General features: G+C 57.4%; 3 protein-coding genes across 3 annotated transcripts; all 3 read left to right on the top strand.

Annotated features, from left to right (window-relative positions):
• Nucleotides 1-1,312: 1,312 nt before the first annotated feature.
• LOC112882161 (heat stress transcription factor B-2c-like) lies at nt 1,313-3,114 on the top strand. The gene is made up of 2 exons (XM_025947148.1): nt 1,313-1,860; nt 1,982-3,114. Exons 1-2 carry the CDS (start codon nt 1,558-1,560, stop codon nt 2,876-2,878), a joined length of 1,200 nt encoding a protein of 399 aa, XP_025802933.1. The 5' UTR covers nt 1,313-1,557; the 3' UTR covers nt 2,879-3,114.
• A 941-nt stretch (nt 3,115-4,055) lies between these two features.
• On the top strand, nt 4,056-5,265 carry LOC112882162 (BON1-associated protein 2). Its single transcript, XM_025947149.1, has one exon. The coding sequence runs from the start codon at nt 4,328-4,330 to the stop codon at nt 4,937-4,939; it is 612 nt and encodes a 203-aa protein (XP_025802934.1). The 5' UTR covers nt 4,056-4,327; the 3' UTR covers nt 4,940-5,265.
• A 4,780-nt stretch (nt 5,266-10,045) lies between these two features.
• On the top strand, nt 10,046-16,730 carry LOC112880650 (homeobox-leucine zipper protein ROC6-like). The gene is made up of 9 exons (XM_025945382.1): nt 10,046-10,982; nt 11,079-11,329; nt 11,425-11,542; nt 11,655-12,368; nt 12,482-12,583; nt 12,749-13,006; nt 14,217-14,391; nt 14,489-14,907; nt 15,743-16,730. Exons 1-9 carry the CDS (start codon nt 10,809-10,811, stop codon nt 16,133-16,135), a joined length of 2,604 nt encoding a protein of 867 aa, XP_025801167.1. The 5' UTR covers nt 10,046-10,808; the 3' UTR covers nt 16,136-16,730.
• The last annotated feature ends 4,928 nt before the right edge of the window (nt 16,731-21,658 follow it).

Genomic DNA, 21,658 nt, shown 5'->3' with positions numbered 1-21,658 from the left:
AGCGGTGATTACAACCCGGCGGTGATATGTTTGACAGGCATCACCGCCGGGTCATATGACAATGGGCTTTACCATCGCGGTGATGCCTCCTCTTCCTTTCCCTTATCCATCCTCTCCCGTGTTTATCTCTTCCTCCCGCGTGCTCTCTTCCTCTCCCTCTCCCTCTCCCTTATCCCAGCCCATACTCCATCACGTGCTCTACGAGGGCCCACTGCGAGCCCTGCTCTCTATAGTTTATTTGTGCTTTGTCAAGTTTTAAGTGTAGAGCCGTAGATGCGGCTGATCTGAATTGATGTTATTCTAGTATGACATGTAGGTAGATATAGTTTCATGTACACATACTGAAATTTTTTTGGACATTTTCATATATCTAATGATTATGTTGAGTTTGCATGAAGCCATAAGGAAAGTTGAAGCAGATGGAAACAATGATCGCCCTGTGAAAATCAAGCTAGTCACTTGTCCGGTCTCTATCCTGACCTCTCGGACTCTTGACAAGATTAGATATAGAAATGGTATATCATCCATCTCATGAAATGTATCTATATGATAGGAGCAATCGATGAGTTTAATCTAAATAGGATTGGTATCATACAATCTTATAGAAAAAGATAATGAATATGACATTTTCTCCTAAGATTTTTAATTCTAAAATGATTCTTTTGGTTTTTACACAAAATACGTAAAAATTCGCATTTACTCATCCATTCTCTTTTGAGTTATTGCAAACTTTCATGACGTTAAAATACCTTCAGCAACTCATGATATTTTCTCTTTTTAAAAAAATATAAGTCACTCAAATTTAATATGTGGTCATATACAAATACGTACTTTGCATTAAAACTTGACGATTCTTTGCCCTTGATATAATTTATTTCTTTGCCAGAGGTCTCTAGCTGTATTTTCTGAAATGGTTGGGTGCACGACATCGAAAGAATAGAAAAATAAAGAAAAAATCTTATCCCATCCAGCATCCGTGGCCCGACGGTCGACACGTGTCCCGTCCACCTTGGCCCACCTCCGCGCCTATCTGAACCTTCCAGAAGGAATGGGCGTGAAACAGCCAGGGAACCTTCCGGCCTTCGCGCACTTTCCTCGGCCCACCACTCTGCTTCGCCCTCCCGCCCCTACTCCGCCGAGCGCCGAGAACCCAATCCTGCGCTATCTCCGATCCCAGCCGTCGGTGCCACGCCAGAGCCGCATCAGACGGCCCAGCACAGCGCCGCAGCGAGATATCTAGGCGGCTGGGCCCACCCACCTGGCTAGCTTTCTCTCGGTACGAGTGGTTTTTGTCGTAGTCCGGTTCACAAAGCGGGTCGGGTTTTCTCCTCGTGCTCGTGCAGCTGCAGCAGCTGCCTTTCCCACCGTCTCTCTCTCCTCCCCCTCTCATTTCCGTGCTCCTCCCGTTGGAGTATAAAAAATTTCCTATTCCGCAATCGAAGCTTCCAGAAGGCTTCTTCTTCCGTACCTTCCACCCAACGCGATAGTCGCTCGTTCCCGCATCTGGAAGCTACGGTCTCCCCGGCTCAGATCCGGCCGGGCTGCGGCGGTGGCTAGATGGCCGAGCAGGGCGGCGCCACCGGGGAGGCTGGCGGCAGCGAGCCCCCTGCGCCCGCGCCTGCCCCGGCGCCACCGCCACCGATGGCTGCGGAGGCGGTGGGGCAGAGGTCGCTGCCGACGCCGTTCCTGACCAAGACGTACCAGCTGGTGGACGACCCGGCGGAGGACGACGTGATCTCGTGGAACGAGGACGGCTCCACGTTCGTGGTGTGGCGGCCGGCGGAGTTCGCGCGCGACCTCCTCCCCAAGTACTTCAAGCACAACAACTTCTCCAGCTTCGTGCGGCAGCTCAACACCTATGTAGGATACGTGCTCGCCTAGCTCGTTTCTTCAATTGGATTGGGGCTGGGATTTTGGCTCCCCACGGAGCGCCATGTCTTGTGAGTGACGATGTGCTTGGATTTCCTTGGCTGTGATGTAGGGATTTAGGAAGATCGTGCCCGACCGATGGGAGTTCGCCAACGACTGCTTCCGGCGCGGGGAGAAGCGCCTGCTCTGCGACATACACCGCCGCAAGGTAGCGCCGGTTCCGGCCGCGCCGGGAGCGGCTCTGGCGACCGCCGCCGCCGCCGCGGCGTCCGGGGCGGTGACGGTCGCCGCGGCGCCGATCCCCATGGCCCTGCCGGTGACGCTGCCGGGCTCGCCGGCGCTCTCCTCCGACGAGCAGGTGCTCTCCTCCAACTCCGGCTCCGCTGAGGACCACCTGCAGGCGGTGCCGTCCGGCTCCGGGGGCGCGTCCGCGTCGGGCGACACGGGCGGGGAGAACGAGCGCCTCCGCCGCGAGAACGCGCGGCTGACCCGCGAGCTCGGGCAGATGAAGAAGCTCTGCAACAACATCCTGCACCTCATGACCAAGTACGCCTCCTCCCAGCAGCTCGACGCCTCCGCGGCGCTGTCCTCCGTCGTGAACTGCTCCGGCGAGTCCTCGGAGGCCGCTCCCCCGCCGCCGCCCCTCCCCCCGGCGATCCTCGATCTCATGCCCTCGTGCCCGGGCCTGGCCACCGCGGCCGCGGGCCTTGTCGCCGACGCGGACCCCGACCAGGCCGCGAGGCTGTTCGGCGTCTCCATCGGGCTGAAGCGGTCGCGGGAGGAGGACGGCACCGGCGAGGAGCCGGCGGACCACGGCGGCTCCGGCGCGGAGGTGAAGACGGAGGCGTCGGATCCGCATCAGCATCCATCAGGCAGCAGCAAGGAGGCGTCGCCGGACCAGCACCCGTGGCCCATATACCGGCCCACGCCCGTGTACCACTCGGCGCGGCCCTGCAACGGGCTGGACCAGGGCGCCGGGTCCGACCAAGACGGGTCCAACTCCAGGTGAGTGGGCCCGCCCCAGCATGTAGAAGCTTCTAGTACCACCAATTAATCAATTGCCATATTATACGGGCAGCTAATTGTCATTTTAGAGACGTAATAATACTAGGTCCTTTTTGTGGTTTATTTATACTCTGCTAGTTGGGGGATTGGGAAACTCCTCTCCCCTTGTTGTAATCTGCACTCCGTTCCCCTGATGCTTTTTGTGTATAAAACCAGCGGTCAGAATCAGCGTTTCCTGGATGTTGTTCGTCGCTCGTTTTGGTGGGTTTTGACTGGAGCCGCGTGCTCACCAGATTGGTGATACAAGTCAAACGACACGTTTGGTCAGATAAGGATACGTGGTTATATGTGGGCCTGTTCGGAAAGGGGATTGCTCGGCGTGGTTATATGTGGGCCTGATTTCTTGAAGTGATTATGCGATGAGGGTGTGGATGCCAATGGGCAATTGGTGGTAGGGTCAGGCGAAATGATTTGGGCTTTCTCAGTTGTTCCCTGCCGCCTCTTTTTTCCCAATGCCACGATGGCATTTGCATGACCGATAGTAGCCAGTGGGTGGGTCGAGTCCCTCTTTGGTCGCTCAACTTTTGGATGACTATCCCCCGCCCTGCACAGGACGTGGTGGTTTCTTCTCGCTTAGAGCAAAAAGGATACTTTTGGTCTTGGAACATTGTATCTCCATTTGATAGGTCAAAGTCAATCTTGCTGGTAGATGGTAGAAATCCACGGTATGGATGAGCCAGCATTTTTGAACTGAAGTCTCGGTCTATCCACGTGGATGAGTAGACGTTTCATGCTTTCAGTCTCTCCACATGAAGTTCATCGAGTGTTCCAGAATATGAAGTTCATCGGACGCACACCATTGACTTTTGGATATGTTGCAATCACGACACCATTGGCAGTAGTTGACGTTAAAGACCCGTAAGCAAAACCTCATTTCCTTTAGACTCCGCGTGCTAAACCTTTTCGGCAGTAATAATGTGCCACCGGTCTTATTTTATTACTTTCCCCATCTAAAACATGCACGCTCCCGGCAATTGCGCGCGCTTGATTGGATAGCTTCGATACAAATTCCGCCGAATTATGGTATGACCGAACAGGCTGAATCGATTATCGACAGCATTGGATGCTATACAAAAACGAGTGCTGCAGAAGCTTCCGTGACCGGACAGGAATCCCATTCGTTCGATCGTTGGCGGGCGCGCACCGACGACGCCGCGTGGACCGAAGCTTCCGTGATCGCGCGGCGCCGTGCATCCCGCGCAGCGGCAACTCGATCCGAAACGCGCAGCAACGAATCAGCGTGCCCGACTCCACCAACATGCCTCCGCCCATATAATCAGATGCGCGCGATTCCTAATCCTAAGCCGCCGTGTTCTTCCATCGATCGAGTCGAGTGCGCACCCCGACCGTCCTAGGCTTTCTCCGCCGCCGATCGGGGTCCGCAGCAGCGCACATGGCGCGCAAGGGGTCAGGGACGGCAATGCCGGCGCCGGCGATGACGCTCGAGGTGACCGTGGTGTCCGCGGAGGGCGTCCGCGTGGCCTCGGGCCGCCCGCTGTGCCGCGGCGCCTACGTCGTGGTCCACACCGCCTCGTCCTCCGCGCCCACCCGCGCCGACGCCGACGCCGACTGCCACGGCTTCCCGTACTGGGCCGAGGCCGTACGCGTGGCGCTCCCCGCGGGGGCGCCCGCGCTGGACGTGGAGATCTGCCGCACGCGCGCCGGCAGCGGGGGGCGCCCGGCAGCGGAGCCCGTGGCGGCGGCGCGCGTCCCCGTCGAGGACTTCACCGTCGGCCCGCCGGGGCACCTGCACTGCCTCAGCTACCGCCTGTTCGACTCCGGGCGCTCCGGGGTGCGCCGCCGCAACGGCATCGTCAACCTCACCGTCAGGAGGATCGACGGCGCGCCGCCGGCTCAGGGGAAGGCGCCGCCGCCGCTGGCAGGGAAGGCCGTGGATGCCGCCGGCCCGAGCGGGAGCGGCGTTTCGTGCTGTGCCGCCGCCGCAGGTCTGGGGAAGCCGGCGGCTCCGGCTGGTGCGGTGATGGGGTATCCCGTCGGGTGCTAGACGACTGTGCATGCCAACATCTAGCGCTGTGTACAGATCAGGGCTACTAGTGCTAGAGTGCTGGCTTCTGGGTTGCAATTGGCCTGTCTCGTCTTGCAGTCAGGAAGTTTTTGAGCTTTTATGGGGTCATCACTGCTCACTAGGATCGTTTGAATTTGGTTTAGGCATTGGATGATTCGAAGAACGTAATGCCAGCGTCTGTCTCTGTGTACATAGGTCAAAACTACTCAATTTGAGTACTAGTTTAATGTCGGATTCTTGGTTGCAATCTTTGTCTGATCTTGAAGTAGGAGGTTCTTGTTATGTGATCTGGACGCTACTCATCAGTACGATCGTCTGAATTTTTTTAATGCATTGGATGATTTGAAATAATACATATAAGAACAGGCGTTGTCAAACAATTTGGTCCGTTCTTTTCTGATGTTCTTCAGGATGTCTAGTTCTTGCTTGAGCACCTTTTGAAGTAGAGTGGTTCACATAGAAATTTCCCTTGGGTATTGTTGTTTCTTAGGCCCACTAGGCTTGGTCTGTTGGACCCCAAATTCGTGCATCAGGAACAAATTGGCCTGTGGTTTCTCTGCTTCCCCTTCTTGGACTTGGACCAAGTTTTCGCGTTGACGCATGGTCTGTCACTCTGTCCCGGATCTATCAAAGCTAGAAACATACTAATATGATTTTTTTGACCGGTCTGTGGAATTTTGTAGAATGCATCCTGACCGAGTCAACTCTGAAATTTGCACACAAGTACGAGAACAGCACTTCGTCTTATTTGTGTTTACGCGTTGGATGATTTGAAGAATGTAAGAAAGAACAGGGTCGGAATGTCAACATTGATCTCTCTGTATGTACCCTAGAACGAAGATCTGTGTTAAGATCAAAACCACTAGATGTCGGTTTCAGGGTTGCAATCTTTTTCTGATCTTGCAATAGGAAGTTCTTGTTCTATGATCCGATCACTCGTAGTATTCAGTAGGATCATCGAACTTTTTTATGCACTGGAAGATTAGAACGAATGTAAGAGTAACTCATGTCGAATGATTGTTGCATTCTTCTCTGCTGTTCTTCAGGTTGTCCAGTTCTTGGTTCATCTCCCTTTCTGGTTGTTGCGTAACGCGCAGATTACGTTTCTCAATCGAGTACGGTTCACAACGCAACTGCCCTGGGCATTGTTGTTTCCTGGGCCCGACAGGCTCGGTCAGTTGGACCAAATTGGTGCATCATGAAGAAATTGGCTTGTGATCTCCCTGCCTCCCCTTGTTTGACCCTGGGAATTTTGTTGAATGCATCCCTGAGTCACCTCTGAAATTTGCACAAGTATGAGAAATCTGCATATCGTTGTTCTGGTCCAAGGCCACTACAAAAAATACAGATACAAACTCTTGCGTTCGCACATGGTAATAACGTTAGCTACAATTTATCTCTCGACTGATCTGCGATTTATGTTGCGATGAATTTCATCTTGGTTCCATGAATGTCACTGCACTGAAAGTCCGAAACCCTTCCGTGAATGTCTCTGCACTGAAACCCATCCCTGAATCGGCCCTGAAATTTGCACATCCGCGCGTCGTTGCTCCGATCCAATGGCAATCGCGCAGATGTTTCGGATCCACAAGAAGCAATCAGGTTAGGAGCCCCCAAGCACCAATAGTAGTTACCGCGTCTGTCTGAGCAATGCATTTTGTACGGGTTCTCCAGTTTCGGTTTCGGTTTCGACCACTAACGACACCCTGACGGCTCAAGCACTTCGGCCTTCCTGCACTTGTGTTTCTTCAGTATGAAACTTGATCATCGAATCATTGATGTTCTCAGTAGTAGATCACTGGGGTCAGTGGATAACCGGGCCAACAAGCGCGTTGGAATACGGGAGAGTCCACTCAGACTCCAGGGAAAGTCTGACGGCGCGGCCCAATGCAAGCAATCCTAGAGTTCATTCATGTTTTTTTTTTCTGAATGAACGGAGGAGGGTCCTCACTCCTCACTCTTCTTCAGGCTTTCTTCATTCACCTCTTTGATGTCTTCTTGATGACGATACGCCGGCCTGCTGAGCACTGACTGCAACGAACTGCGCGCTTTTGCTCCGTCTCGGCAGGCGCTTTTAAATTGGTTCCCGCACCCCAAGACATGCAATCAAGGTGGCTGCGGCTTTCCTGTGGCAGTCGAAAGCGCACATTCATGGTGGCTGCTGCCGCTGCCGCTGCAACCAGTCTGATCGGTGATCAGTTACGCTATGAATACACCGCGCATGCACGGGTCTTGTTTTCAGCAGCATCAGTCAAAAGTCTCGTCGCGGAAACGACGCACACCGCCAACGACGACGCAGGCAGCAGCACCATGAAAACCCTATCGTATCCAGTGGAGGAGCATCATGGCATTCCAGAGGTGTTTTTTTTTTTTGAAAAAGTCATTCCAGAGGTGTTGAAGACTGAAGAGTGAAGAGTAGAAGCATTGAAGACTGAAGACTGAAGGTTACTCATGCAAAGTTGCAAAAATCAATCAGAAAAACATCCAGAAAAAAAAAGAGTTGGAGCTGATCGGAAGATCGAACTGGTAGCTGCACTGTGTTGGTCTGTTCTTCCGCTGTCCACGATCTGATCATCTCGCCAGTCAGCAGCGCCAATGAAGAGACGATGCACATGCTGGTATGCAATCTACGCATGTGGGCCATGGGAATCGCTTGGGCGTGTCGTCGCGACGTAACTGTACCAAGAAACCGCTAGCTACTGCGAGGAAGACGGCCGCCCTTTCCCATCCATCCATTTTTATGGCGCAACCGTGTCCTCGCCGCATGCATACGCCGCCTTCACCCTTCGTCGCCCAGGCCGGCGTCACGTCGATCTGCAGGCAACGACCCCCACCCTCCCCCGCCTGGCAGCTTGTCGTCGCCGAGCCTGACGATCGCGAGCCGTGACCGAACACCCAGCACGCCGTGCGCGGTCGACGCCCGCGCGCGCCTCCCTCCTTTGCCGCCTCTCTTCCTTGTCCTCGTATACGCAGCCCGCCCATACCTAGTCAAACACGCATGCATGTTCATGCTCGTCCAGCGCCATCGACTTGATTCCTTGAAAAGCAGGTGGCTTGGACGTTTGAAGCCACTCCTTTTCAGAGATGATGATGAAGTATCAAGTAGTCCTCCAACGGGCATGATATAACTCGAACTTTGTCCATATCCAACTGAATGGGAAATAATGAATTTCCTGGTTCCTGGAAGCTAAGAGTACGCAGAAAAATGCATGAATGCGGCATCAGTGCCACTCAATGCTGGGTAGATGTTCGCAGTGCGAGGGTTCTTGTCAAGGCCATTACTGGCTACCTCTACCTGTCAGCATCCGAGACTCGCTCGTCGTCTGAACTCTGATCGAGCTCACTATATTTCGCGCTGCTACCTCTTGATGGAGTTCAGCGACCGGCGTACGGCGTGCATGCCACGCTGCTGCTTCAGTCTGGACGACGATGGCCCGTAATAACGCATGCCCGATGATCATCAGCTCCGTAAAAAAGTTTCATTGCTCGAGCATTTGGCTGCATGCCTAGGCACAATAATTGAACCAATGATCATCGTCCAACAGCAACTAGCTAGTAGAGAGAAGTGAAGCTTGCATCGCGGAAAGGGAAGAGATGAGGCACAAACACCAGAGAGGAAAGCCCGCAAGAACGTCTAAATCCCACAACCAAAAGAGGATAGATAGAGCAGCAAGTCTAGGCACTACAAGGTATCAATCAAACGGTCGCTTAACATGTCGAGTGCATGACTACTCCCAAGTCCTGGCGGCGTATCCAGAGGCGCGGTGGCTTGATCAGGCCAGCATCGGCACCCCCTAATCAAAGTTGTTCATTACTAATACCGGCGCGTGCATGCGTATGCCCGCGTGACTGAGAATCCCTTCCTGGACTGTCATCGTCTTCTCAAATCTTTCCATTTACGATCCCGGATTGTTCACGGAGCAGCGCCATGCCGTTCAGCACGGTTCGCGCCACGGCCGCCGCGAGGCGTGTACGCCCCGCCGGCGCCGCAACACGCGCCCCTGCCGTGCCCTCACCACGCCCGTGCCCGTGCGCCCACGCGGTGCCGTGCCACCGCCTCCCCGTGCGCGAGTACACCGTCCGTTGGTTGGGCGCGCGGGTGCTCGGCTCGGCACGGCACGCGGCGCGTCCGGTGGCCGTGTGTCCGTCGCCCCGTACCGCCTCGCCCGCCGCTCGGGCGCGCGCGGCATTTAACTCCCCGCCCCGCCGTGCCAGCCCAGCCCCAGCGGCCACCGTCTCGCGAGCGAACCCAACCGATGAACGAACCAGCCTGCCTGCCTCGCCCTCGTACACCGGACGCCGCACCAGAAAAATCCCGCCCCACCCCACCCGCGCCGCCGCCACCGCGCCTCATTTACTCCGAGCTCTCCCGGCCCTGCCCCCGCCCGGCGAGCGCGCCGGGGGGCACGCTGGCCATTTCCCCGCGCCGCGCGCCCGGATGAGGACCCACCCCGTACGGCCGCGCCCGATTGAATGGCCGGCCGAGGCCAGCCCGGGCACCGCCCGTGAGAAGTCCCCGTCACGTTCGCCCTCCCTCCTTTCTGGCCTCCCGGACAGCCGGACTCCCCCTCCCTGCTGCCGCCGTGCCGCCCGCTTTTTTTCCACGGCATTTTCGCGCCTCCTCCGCTCCCTACAGCACGGCTGACAGCGAACCCAGTCCTCTTCTTTTTCTTCCTTCCTTCTCATCGTCATCGCCCCCGTCTCCGTCTCTCTCGAAGCATAAAAATTGGTAGCTGTTGTACTCGGCGTCCATCCAATCGGGACAGCCCACGTCGGCGTGCGGGCGGTCCCCTTCCCCTCGACCTCGAGAGCAATCGTTTCGTCTCGTCTGCTGGCTGGCCATCGCCGGATCTGTGTGGCATGGCGGCGTGAAGGTAAACAGCCGGCCGAGCCGCTCGGCTACGCTTACACCGGGACCGGGGCATGCCGGTGCGTGCCGCACCGGCGGTGGGGATGGGGGGCTCATTTGACTCTCGGACTCGCCTCCGTGTGCGGGTCAGCCCCACTTGGTTTCCGTGCCCCCTCCCCCCGGTGGGGCTTGTTCGTTTCCTCCGCCTGGCCGGCTGGCCCCCCGGAACGGAAACGCTCCCCAAAAACACAGCCTTTCCGCCGCGGTCTCGCGCTGGGTTTGCGCGACGGCAGAGGGGGTCCGCGGCTCCCTCTCTTCCGCGGTGCGGTGCACCACGGCGGCGTCTCGACCCTTTTATCTGCCCCCGCGCGGCGCTGCCTGGCTGGCTGGCTCGTAGACTCGCTCCACGTCCCCGCTTTATCTAGCTCCGTCTCCCTCGCAGCCATAGCCGGCCAGACTCTCGAGTCCTCTCCTCTCCCTCTCGTTCCTCTTCCGCCCGTTCCCACCCCCACGTCCGCTAGCTCTCCTCTTCGTCCCAGCTCGCTTCTCCTCGGCCGGCGTGAGGGTTTCAAATTTGGCATAGGGCCGGGGTCGCCATCGCCGCCGTTGCGACGGCGGCGGCGGAGTTTGGCGTCGAGTTCTTCGTTCGTTCGGGGCGACGCTCGCCTATTTCGGCGGGCGGTCGCGTCTCGGCGTTCCCTTTGCGCCCAACTCGGGTTCCTTTCTTTCCATGCCCGTCGCCTCCCCATGATTCCCTTCCATATCTGCTCCCGCCAGGTCGCCCCCGGCAGCGTGGCCGCGTTCCGGCTATTTTAATGCATGCCGTTGCCGTCTCGCCCTCTCGCCCCATAAAACCTTAATAATTCCTTGGGATCTGAGGAGATCCGCCGGGGGGTTGGTAGGATCGCGGGCGGCAGGGATTGTAGCCAGGAGTGGGAGGAGGAGAGCCAGTCTTTTCTTTTCCTGCTACTAGTGTTTCCAGTCCACCGCGCGCTCTTGATGAGCTTCGGTGGCATGTTCGATGGCGCCGCCGGCTCCGGCGTCTTCTCCTACGACGCTGGTGGAGGAGGAGGAGGAGGCGGCGCAGGCATGCACAACCACGGCCGCCTCATCCCCGCGCCGCCCCTCCCGAAGCCCGGCGGATTCGGCGCCCCCGGCCTCTCGCTCGGGCTGGTAGACTAGAACCCCACTACTCCATGCACCGCGGGTTTTCTGATTCTTCCTTGTGCTCTCATGCGCCAGTCTGACTCTTTTGCTTTGTTGTTGTAGCAAACGAACATGGACGGCGGGCAGCTGGGCGACATGAGCCGTATGGGCCTGATGGGCGGCAGCGGGAGCGGGAGCGCCGGCGAAGGCGACTCGCTGGGCCGCGGCCGGGAGGACGAGAACGACAGCCGCTCAGGCAGTGACAACGTGGACGGCGCCTCCGGCGACGAGCTCGACCCGGACAACAGCAACCCGCGCAAGAAGAAGAAGCGATACCACCGCCACACCCCGCAGCAAATCCAAGAGCTCGAAGCGTAAGTCGTGCCGCCTTAACATCTCAAACCAAGATCATAGAAGAGTTTTTTTTATTTTTTTGCCTGAACTTTTTAGACCTAATATGCATATGCAGTGTGTTCAAGGAATGCCCCCACCCCGACGAGAAGCAAAGGATGGAGCTCAGCAAGCGGCTCAACCTGGAGAGCCGCCAGGTCAAGTTCTGGTTCCAGAACCGCCGCACGCAGATGAAGGTTCGGCGCACGCACGCACAGATCAGCCAGTCAATCGATGGACACGACATGTGTCTATCGAGCTATGCGTATCTGATGAAAATTTTGTGTCTTGCATCGCCGTGACGAGCAGACGCAGATCGAGCGGCACGAGAACGCGCTGCTGCGGCAGGAGAACGACAAGCTGCGGGCGGAGAACATGACGATCCGGGAGGCGATGCGCAACCCCATCTGCGCCAACTGCGGTGGCGCGGCCGTGCTCGGTGAGGTGTCGCTGGAGGAGCAGCACCTGCGCATCGAGAACGCGCGCCTCAAGGACGAGCTCGACCGCGTCTGCGCGCTCGCCGGTAAGTTCCTGGGCCGCCCGATCTCCTCCGGCAGCCCGATGCCGTCCCTGCCGGGGTGCTCCGGCCTCGAGCTCGCCGTCGGCAGCAACGGCTTCGGCCTCGGCCCGCTAGGCGCGTCGGCGCTGCAGCCCCTCCCCGACCTGATGGGCGGCGGCCTGCCTGGCTCCGTGGGGTCGGCGGCCATGCGCCTGCCCGCGGGCATTGGCGCCCTCGACGGCGCCATGCACGGCGCGGCCGACGGCGTGGACCGCACCGTCCTCCTCGAGCTCGGGCTCGCCGCGATGGAGGAGCTCATGAAAGTGGCGCAGATGGACGAGCTGCTCTGGCTCCCCAACCCCGACGGCGGCGGCGGCCTCGAGACGCTCAACTTCGACGAGTACCGCCACGCGTTCGCCAGGGTGTTCGGGCCGAGCCCCGCCGGGTACGTCGCCGAGGCGACCCGCGAGGCCGGCGTCGCCATCACCAGTAGCGTGGACCTCGTCGACAGCCTCATGGACGCGGTACGTATGGCACCCATCCAGAGCCATCATGCCGGGGCCGTGTAATTCGCGTAGTTCGTGTCTCACGAGGTGACGCGGCGACGACGTACGTGCGTGCGTGTTTTCGTGTGCAGGCCCGGTGGTCGGAGATGTTCCCGTGCATCGTGGCGAGGGCGAGCACGACGGACATCATCTCGAGCGGCATGGGCGCCACGCGCAGCGGGTCAATCCAGCTGGTGAGTCCCGCTCTTCCCCCACGCCCCCCTATTCCGTCACGCAATGCCGGGCATTGCCATCCTCTTGCACGCCACGGGCACGCCGGCCCATTGTCACGACCTCACGACTACTCCCTAGCCCCTACTCGCGCAGTATGTTCGTGACGTGCTGTGGAATGCATGCAGATGCACGCGGAGCTGCAGGTGCTGTCGCCGCTGGTGCCGATCCGGGAGGTGGTGTTCCTGCGGTTCTGCAAGCAGCACGCGGAGGGGCTGTGGGCCGTGGTCGACGTCTCGGTGGACGCCGTCCTCCGCCCCGACGGCGGCAACCCCCACGCCCACCACCACAACCTCGCGCAGAACGGCGGCGCCGCCGGGTACATGGGCTGCCGCCTCCTCCCCACTGGCTGCATCGTGCAGGACATGAACAACGGCTACTCCAAGGTACGTACGCCGCGCGCGCCCGTCGTGCTCGGCCGGCCGTTACCGGTGGCCGGCGCGGTCGCGCCCCACCGCCGTCCGGTCCGGTCCGGCCGCCTTAAATCCGCACGGCGCAGCAGCATGTGGCGGCTACAGTACGCGAGTAACGCGCGCATTTAGGGCGCGGTGTGCGGCCCAGTATTTTATGCTGCCCCGACGCGTGCGCGTACGTGGGGTGGGCGGGCGGGCGCGGCGAGTGAATCCAAGGCCCGCCGCGCGGCGCTCGCCACTGCTGGCGCACCAACCGGTGCGCGCGGCGCAGGTCAATGCTCCCGTCGCCGGGACGGGCGCGGGTGCCAAGACGTGTGCGTGCGTCATGAGATCAGTTGGTTGCCGTGCCGTCTGCGGCGGCCGGCCGTCTGACGCGCTGCCGCGGCGAGCTTGACCTGCAGCCTGGGCATCCAACCAGGATAGGCCTGGGCGTCGCATGCATTTTCCTACCCGATTTTGAAACATTTTCGATGCTTCTGCTACCGTATCCATTCATCATCCATCCTCGCGCTGTACGTGCGGCGAAATGCTCGCGCCGGCCGCTAGGTCGCCGCCTAGATCCAGTTTTTTAGGGTATACTCTATCATGATGTTTGATCGTCACTGGCGAGTGGCGAGCTTGTGCGTGCACGAACGCGACCTGTGACTACAAAAATCCATGCCTCTCAGGACTGGACCCATGAGCCCAAGCCTTGGCTGTAGATCTTGTTTGTTTCATGTGCGTTAACAGATCTTTCCCTGCAGTGCCGCTGCTGCTGGGGTACTACTGGTACTGGTACGTAGCCGTAGCTAGGTAGTTTTTTTTTTGCGGTGGTCAACTTGGTTTCTCCAGAACCCTGAATTCCTGACGCCCACGCTCTCGTGTCCCATGACGACGACGATGATCACGCAGCTGCATACGATTGTGCCGCATCGCTTGTCCGCTTGCGCGGTGGCGTATTGCGCCCGGTCGATCTCGTCGCGGCCATTTTCTGCGCGTCCTTTACCTCGCGTTCGATCGTGGCCACCGGCACGGCCCCACGTCTCACCTGCCCACCGCCATTACTGCCCTGTCGCGGCGGCAAGTGCGGCCGTGGCCAGCGGGGAAGGAAAGGGAGCGGCGGCCGTACGTGACGGCACGCATCGTGGGGAGCTGCCCCCCTGCCCCGTGCTAACGTAACGCTGCCTTTGTACTGTGCCGCCAGGTCACGTGGGTGGTTCACGCGGAGTACGACGAGGCGGCGGTGCACCAGCTCTACCGGCCGCTGCTCCGCTCCGGGCAGGCCCTCGGCGCGCGCCGCTGGCTCGCCTCGCTCCAGCGCCAGTGCCAGTACCTCGCCATCCTCTGCTCCAACTCCCTCCCCGCACGCGACCACGCCGGTATGCAGCTCACGGATCATTCCTTGCTTCGTCATTGGTTATTTGGTCCGTCCATAATGGGATTGACAGCAGTTAATGATGAACGTGGATGGTGTAGCGATAACGCCGGTGGGGCGGAGGAGCATGCTGAAGCTGGCGCAGCGGATGACGGATAACTTCTGCGCGGGCGTGTGCGCCTCGGCGGCGCAGAAGTGGCGGCGCCTCGACGAGTGGCGCGGCGGCGAAGGCGGAGGGGCCGCCGGGAACGGCGGCGGCGCGGGCGAGGGGGAGGAGAAGGTGCGCATGATGGCGCGGCAGAGCGTGGGCGCGCCCGGGGAGCCCCCCGGCGTGGTGCTGAGCGCCACCACGTCCGTGCGGCTGCCGGCCACTCCCCCGCAGCGCGTGTTCGACTACCTCCGCGACGAGCAGCGCCGCGGGGAGTGGGACATCCTCGCCAACGGCGAGGCAATGCAAGAGATGGACCACATCGCCAAGGGCCAGCACCACGGCAACGCCGTCTCCCTCCTCCGCCCAAATGTGAGTTACTTCTCTGTTCTCTCCCACTCACTCATTCCTGCTTTTCACTACCATTCTTTTCCTACTTTTACCATTGTAATTAGTGGATAATCTTTTAGATTTTGGGTGCCATTTATCTGTTGCATTGCAATAGCTTCCAAGCACCTAGTACAGTGCCATGGCGCTGGATTTGTGGGTATATGCATGCATTGCATGGGATGAGGGGCATAGCGACAGAAAGAAGAGGACACACCGGAAAAGGTTAAAAACTGGCAGATTACCAGAAACTGGGGCAGGGTTGACATTGTGAGAGCAAGCTCCTAGCCGCTTGCTTTTCTTCGGGCTTGGAAGCATGCATAGCTGCCCTGCCCTTGTCCTTGCTCACGAAAGCCTGTCGAGTGTCTGCGCGCCCTTTTTATCCACCGTCTGTGAACTTATTTCTGGATTTCATCCATCTCCTTTCTCTTTTGAGGCGCATCTCGTATCCTGATTGATGGAATCTCAGATTGCCGATCGGTGTACTGTGTCGTTCTTTCAAGACAGTTACTCTTACCCAAAAGAGGTTTCTCCCTTCCGAAACTGTCTCCTTACATTTTTTTTATCCAAATTGGTGTCAGTTTACTGCTGTTACAGTGCGGTAAAATTCTAACCATATGTCCACATTGCTATTTATCTTCCAAGTCTACAATGGCGTTGCTAACAAACGGAAGTCCTCAAATCAATTCATCGTACAATTTTGGTTGCACAATTTCATTGTAGTTAAGAAGTTGACTGATGCTCTAGTCCATTATTCGTTCTCTTTTAGATTTGGTGCATTTCACAACTCCCGTTTACTAAATATACTGTGACGTTGCAGGCAACAAGTGGCAACCAGAACAACATGCTCATCTTGCAAGAGACTTGCACCGACTCCTCCGGCTCGCTGGTGGTGTACGCGCCGGTGGACGTGCAGTCCATGCACGTGGTCATGAACGGCGGCGACTCCGCGTACGTCTCCCTCCTCCCCTCCGGCTTCGCCATCCTCCCGGACGGCCACAGCCCGCCGTCGAACGCCGCCCAGGGCTCGCCGAGCGTCCAGTCCGCCAGCGGCAGCGCCGGGTCCCTGGTCACCGTGGCGTTCCAGATCCTGGTGAACAACCTGCCCACCGCGAAGCTCACCGTGGAGTCGGTGGAGACCGTCAGCAACCTGCTCTCCTGCACCATCCAGAAGATCAAGTCCGCCCTCCAGGCCAGCATCGTCACGCCCTAGCGGGCATTTGACATGGATTCCGGCCGCCGGCAGCTCTCGCAGAAGGCCGGAGCCGGATGCCATGTCAAATGCTTAGCTTGAGGCCATGGTGGCAGATGCTAGCAGCAGCCAGAAATGGTCGTGCAGATCTAGCTCGTCGCTGCAGAATGGCAAGGAACTACCGGTGCCTGAGAGGCGGTGAAAGATGAAAGGAAAAATAAATTATACAGTGTGGAGTACAAGTATGTTGCGTAGAGCAATATATGAGGTGAGTTACGCAGGGATTAAGTCAAGAACGAACCGTGCGCTAGGGTTTAATCTCCTGAGCAGGCATGTTTTTACTGGTTGCTCAGGCTTGATACGCTCATGTGGTGGTTCGGGTATTGACTTAAGTCTCTGGCAAAGAAGTTCAAAGACCCCCCCAGGGCTTCTCCTATATATGTATCTAGCAGCTTGTTTTTAACCAATTTGTGAAGAGAGTTTCGTTTTTTTTCCTTTTCTAGTTCTCCAGTACGGGGAAACATAGAGAGATGAGGTGACACTGATGAGAGAGATAACGTATCCCCAGGATGGCTTGTGTTTCTTTACTTTGCATTATGTTAATTAATTCGTTTGAGTTGGTTGGTATACATGCTGTGAAATGTTCACTCTCTTGTGGCGAAATTGTTCTTGTGTGGATCATTTTTTAGCACATGGTGGATAGTACCAGAGAGTAGATAACAGCATAGATGTGTGCTGCACGCTCGCGCCATCTTGGATACTTTTCCCTTGGTGTCCTCCTTAGACGACAGCGCCGAAAAATTGGACACTCCTGATACATGCTGCCACTCCTTTAATTTGTCACTGCGTTCTTCATTCCTTGCATTGCTTCCAAAAGTTGTGGCTCTGCATCTGTTGTGTATGCATGTCCACACCCCCGTATTCTTATCCGTGCATGGATGTTAATATGTCTCTGGATGGCCTCACTATTTAACAGAGGAGCATGCGTGCTTTTCTGTCAATATTTGTACAAACGGCTCGAAATCTACGGTATGTTTAAAGTACTTTGGATGCCAATTCTAGTAATACTTTTCTCATCTTAATTGACTGTAATGAACATTTAAAAAATGTTGTTAGTCAGGACTAGTTCGGTCAAAACCAAAGTTATCTAGACGTTGGTTAGTTATGAGGATAATAGATCTTCTCTGCAGCTAGCAGGTCAGTTCAGAGCCCTTTCTCTGTAGCAGCTTGGCAAAGACCCCCCAACTCCTGCAACACCACTACCAGCAGGAGGGTAGGACTGGAGGGGTAGTATCGGTATCCTGTTAGCTAGCACGGGGTGCGCCGCGCGGGTCCCGCCCGGCCGGGCAATGAAATCGGGGCAGGCAGCGGTCTCGCCTGCCCGGCTGCTGCTCCTCGTCCTGCTTACCTCACAGCGATCACAGTGCCGCGAGGGCTAGCAGGATTCATGGCCTTGCCGCGCCCGCCGCCTTGCTCGCCGTCGCCGCAGCAGCGCTCGCACCCCCCTCCTCAGTCAGATCCGCAGCTCCCCGGCCTGCGCCTCCACCGGATTCCCTGGCGTCCTCCTCCGTGACTCCGTCGTCTCCGTCTCCGTCTCCGGCTCACGAGATCTCGCGGGCTGCAACTCGCAACTTTACAAGGGCCGGTCGCTCTCGTTTCCTCCCATGTCCAGATGCCTGCCATTGTTGCAGCACGAGAACCCGCTCCTCGCCGTCCCCGTACGATCGAACCGAACAATCATGGTTCGATCGGTGGCGCACCCAAACCAGTGTCACTTTTCTGGTACCGCGGCTTACTTAATCCGCAAACCTGCTGCTCGCACCAAAAAAGGGTTCGAAAATCGGGAGCAGCTGCGCCAGCACAGACCCGAATTTCTCCACGCACGAACCCGTCCCGTGCTGCGGCGGCTGTACGTGCACCCGTGGGTACCGGTGGCGCCTAGCGACGATCGTGCTGCCTGGTTTTCGGCTTTAAATTGCGTGAGCTTTCTGAGATAGAGACGTGCCCAGAGGCGTGAGGCGAGAGCTAGCCGTGACCTGCCGCCAGCTCCCTGCGGCCTCGCGGGCTGGGGAGCGTACGGCGGAGGAGATGTCGTTGCTGCAGCTTTTTTTTCTTACCAACAACACTCGGACGAGTACGTTTATATTGCTATAGCAAAAAAAATATAAGATTATAATCCTGCGAGGCTAGGCTATAACTAGGAAAAAATGATTACAAACACCGGCGGATTGGCGGATTGGATTGGAGCATTAACACGCGCCGAACTCAACTCAATGCAAACAACTCAGGTTAGTCGGATTGGTATGTCGACGCAAACCACACCACTTGTCTCCACGAGACAACTCAAACCAGTTGGATTGTAACATCGACACGGACGAAACCACTCTACTGAGCAACAAAGGTAGAAACGAAGCCTAGCCGTCGCGGCTAACAACCTTCTATGACTCATGAAGTCACCATCGGGTACAGCCCTGCGCCGATAGAGAAATGAGAGAAACACACCGCACCTAAGACACCGGCATGCGGGACCCACCACCGTAGTGCCGCTGCAACACCACACACCATCCGATGGGGTGAAAACACCAGATCCGAACCACACACAGGCTGCCTCGCAGTCGCCACCGTGATAACACAACACGCGGGGGCCTCGCCACACCCGCCGTTGGACTCCACCTCACTCGTGGCCTCGCCGAAGACACCACTCACGGGGGGCCTCGCCATGCTCGCCTTAGTACTCCGAGTCGCAAATACGTTTACTAGGTTGCCATCAAGAAGATGAATAGTGTTGCCCTCTTTCCAAGAACCCCACCAAAATCGCCGAGCCGCGCCCCTCGGATGACACCATCTCATTGCACCACCCGCGCACACAGCCTCCGCCGTCATGCCATCAAGCCAAGTTGTCATCTGCGCCGTCTTCCGACAATGTACCGCACCGGAGTCGCCGAGTGATGCTGAGCAACCCGTCGCAGTTCGCTGCAAACCTAGTCGTCCCACGATATCATTGCTGCAAGCGCCGTCCTCTAATGCAGTCCCACACCGCACTGGCAGTTGCCAAGCAACGCCAGCTGTCACGGTCCGCTGCAATTAGCCGAAGCCGACACCCATGCGACAACCCCTACTTGCCGGCATAACATTGGTCGCCACCACGTGGGCTCGGCAACTCTCTTCGAGCCTACCATCTGCACCAGCCGCCTTGCCACACCACCGGTTAAAGCCATCCATGACCAACAGCGATATCGGCAATGCCACGGACCGAGATGGGTCTCTTGAAACGACGCCTCCAAGAAGGCGACGTCGTCTTCGCTCGTCCATAAGCGGACAGGATTTTCACCTAGAGAGCCCTGTGCAACAGGAATTAGCTCCAAGATAACTCCCCAGCAAGGAGAACGATGCCTTAGGGCGCCGTCGCCATCATCAGCAGCAGGAACGCTGGCAAGACTTTCACTCGGAGAATCCCATACATGCTTGCACGCACTCAGCTCGGCATTTCAGGACCGCAACCACGGAAGCCCTTCGGATATAGAGCCGCCGTCGTGCCTCCACGAGCCATGGCTAGCTGCTTCACGTAGCCTCGGCCGCCACTGCCCACGTAGACGCTGCCGCCCCAAGCTCCACGCTCGTCGCCAGACCGTCGGTGCCCGCTCCCAACTTTACGCTAGCCACCACCACGGGCCGCGCTGCCTCCGGATGCAGCCGCAAACCGCGCCATAAAGCACCTTTGCACGCTGCCCCACGCGGTGCACCCGACGGCGCCACCACCCGCCGCGTGGCATCTGCCTCGTCGCAGCCGCACCACCTTGGCCGCAAAGGACCGTCGTCATCGCGTCGGGCTGCAGATCCACCCTCGAGGCTGCAGGATCCAACCGCGGAGGCCCTGGATCCGGCCACACCGGCGTCGTTGCCGTCCGCCCGGCGGCGAGCCTCACCGTCGCCAGCAGCGGGGCCGCTATGCGAAGGAAGAGGAAAAGGGCTGCCCCGCCGACGCCGTCCTCGTGGGCCTTGCGGGCTTTTTGTCGGCCTGCTCCGGCTGCGGCGCGGCGAAGAGGAGAGGTGGAAGGGGGCGGGGCGGCTAGTGGGGGAGGGCTGCCCGGGTCGCCCTATGCAGGAACGACGCGGGGGCGGACAGAAGGTTTCGCATGCTGCGGCTTGACCTGGGCATTGTTTAGATGCTCTCAAACTTTCAACTTTTTACACTCTCTTTCCATTACATCAATTTTGGGACACATGCATGGAGCAGTAAATATATGTAAAAAAATAACTAATTGCACAGTTTAATTGTACATCACGAGATGAATATTTTAAGCCTAGTTAGTCCATAATTAGATAAAATTTGTCAAATACAAACGAAAGTGTTACAGTAGCACTGTTGCAAGTTGCTTGCAATCTAAACAGGCCCCTGATCGCGTCGAGGAGAACCGCGGTACGGGTGCTGGGACTGGCAGTCCGGCCTCCGGCGGCACGGACGGCGAACCGCTTGCCCGCTCACCCGAGTCGCCGTTGGCGGCGGCGCACACGGCCGACGTGCGCGGCGGTGCCACGCCCCTGCTGCCACTTGCCGCGCGGACACGGGAAAGTCCTCCACGCCCAAGTACACTGCGTTGTAGGGGAGGAGGGTTCCTGTTGACTGAGGGTGTGTTCGTTTACTGGGGCCTAAAGTTTAGAGGGTCACGTCAAAGAGAATCTTGTCATTTAGAAGTATTAAATAAAGTCTAATTACAAAACTAATTGCAGAACCCCAGTGTTAATTCGCGAGACGAATCTAATGAGGTATATTAATCCATGATTAGCGGATGATTAATGTAGCATCACTGTGGCAAATTATGGATTAATTAGACTCATTAAATTCGTCTCGCGAATTAGCACCCAGCTGTGCAAAAAGTTTTATAAACAGATTTTATTTAATATTTCTAAATAGCAAGATTCTCTTTGATGTGATGGGTCTAAAATTTAGAGGGTAGGAAACGATCATGCCCTGATCTCTGGAAACTTGTTCGCGTGTTAGTATATATCAGTGCACGTAGACATACCAGAGGAAGGAACTCAACCGGTGTGGTCGTGCTCGTGCACTGCCTTCCGTCTCTCTCTCAGGAGTCACTGCTCACGCGCAGTGATCGCGTAAAGTTTCCTTCGGGATTGCTGTAGCTGTCTCTGTACGCCGCAACAGCAAAGATCAACGCAACGCCAGTGCCGGGCCCGGTGCCCCAGTGGCAGTTTGACGGCAGGCCGGCCAGCAGCAGTTTCGTCAAATCTTTCACATGCTGGAGTTGCACCTCGCTGAGAACAAGTGGTTTTTTTTTCCTTGATAAGGTGAGAACAAAAAGGTTGGCAGAGAAAAGGCAGAAAGCTAATAGCTACTGGTGCAGTCAAGTAAAAAGGGGGAGAAAAAGGAGACGCTGACAGTTATACTGACCCGTCGCGGTCACGGGACTGACTTGCCCGGCACAAGATCATGCCGGGCTGCTGGGTGGCTGCTGCGTTCCACCTTCACACAGGCGAGGCGAGCTCAGTGCTCAGAGAGTCAGATATCCAGACACTTGAAGGGAA

The sequence above is a fragment of the Panicum hallii genome, chromosome 2 (assembly GCF_002211085.1).
Source record: "Panicum hallii strain FIL2 chromosome 2, PHallii_v3.1, whole genome shotgun sequence".
NCBI lineage: Eukaryota > Viridiplantae > Streptophyta > Magnoliopsida > Poales > Poaceae > Panicum > Panicum hallii.
This window is presented reverse-complemented; position numbering and strand designations above follow the sequence as displayed.

Excerpts from the sequence above, each read along its gene's own strand:
- LOC112882161 (XM_025947148.1), top strand. The coding sequence starts at position 1,558 with ATGGCCGAGCAGGGCGGCGCCACCGGGGAGGCTGGCGGCAGCGAGCCC. Across the intron at positions 1,861-1,981 it reads TGCGGCAGCTCAACACCTAT|GGATTTAGGAAGATCGTGCC; the intron begins GTAGGATACGTG and ends GCTGTGATGTAG.
- LOC112882162 (XM_025947149.1), top strand. The coding sequence starts at position 4,328 with ATGGCGCGCAAGGGGTCAGGGACGGCAATGCCGGCGCCGGCGATGACG.
- LOC112880650 (XM_025945382.1), top strand. The coding sequence starts at position 10,809 with ATGAGCTTCGGTGGCATGTTCGATGGCGCCGCCGGCTCCGGCGTCTTC. Across the intron at positions 10,983-11,078 it reads CCGGCCTCTCGCTCGGGCTG|CAAACGAACATGGACGGCGG; the intron begins GTAGACTAGAAC and ends TTGTTGTTGTAG. Across the intron at positions 12,584-12,748 it reads GCAGCGGGTCAATCCAGCTG|ATGCACGCGGAGCTGCAGGT; the intron begins GTGAGTCCCGCT and ends GAATGCATGCAG.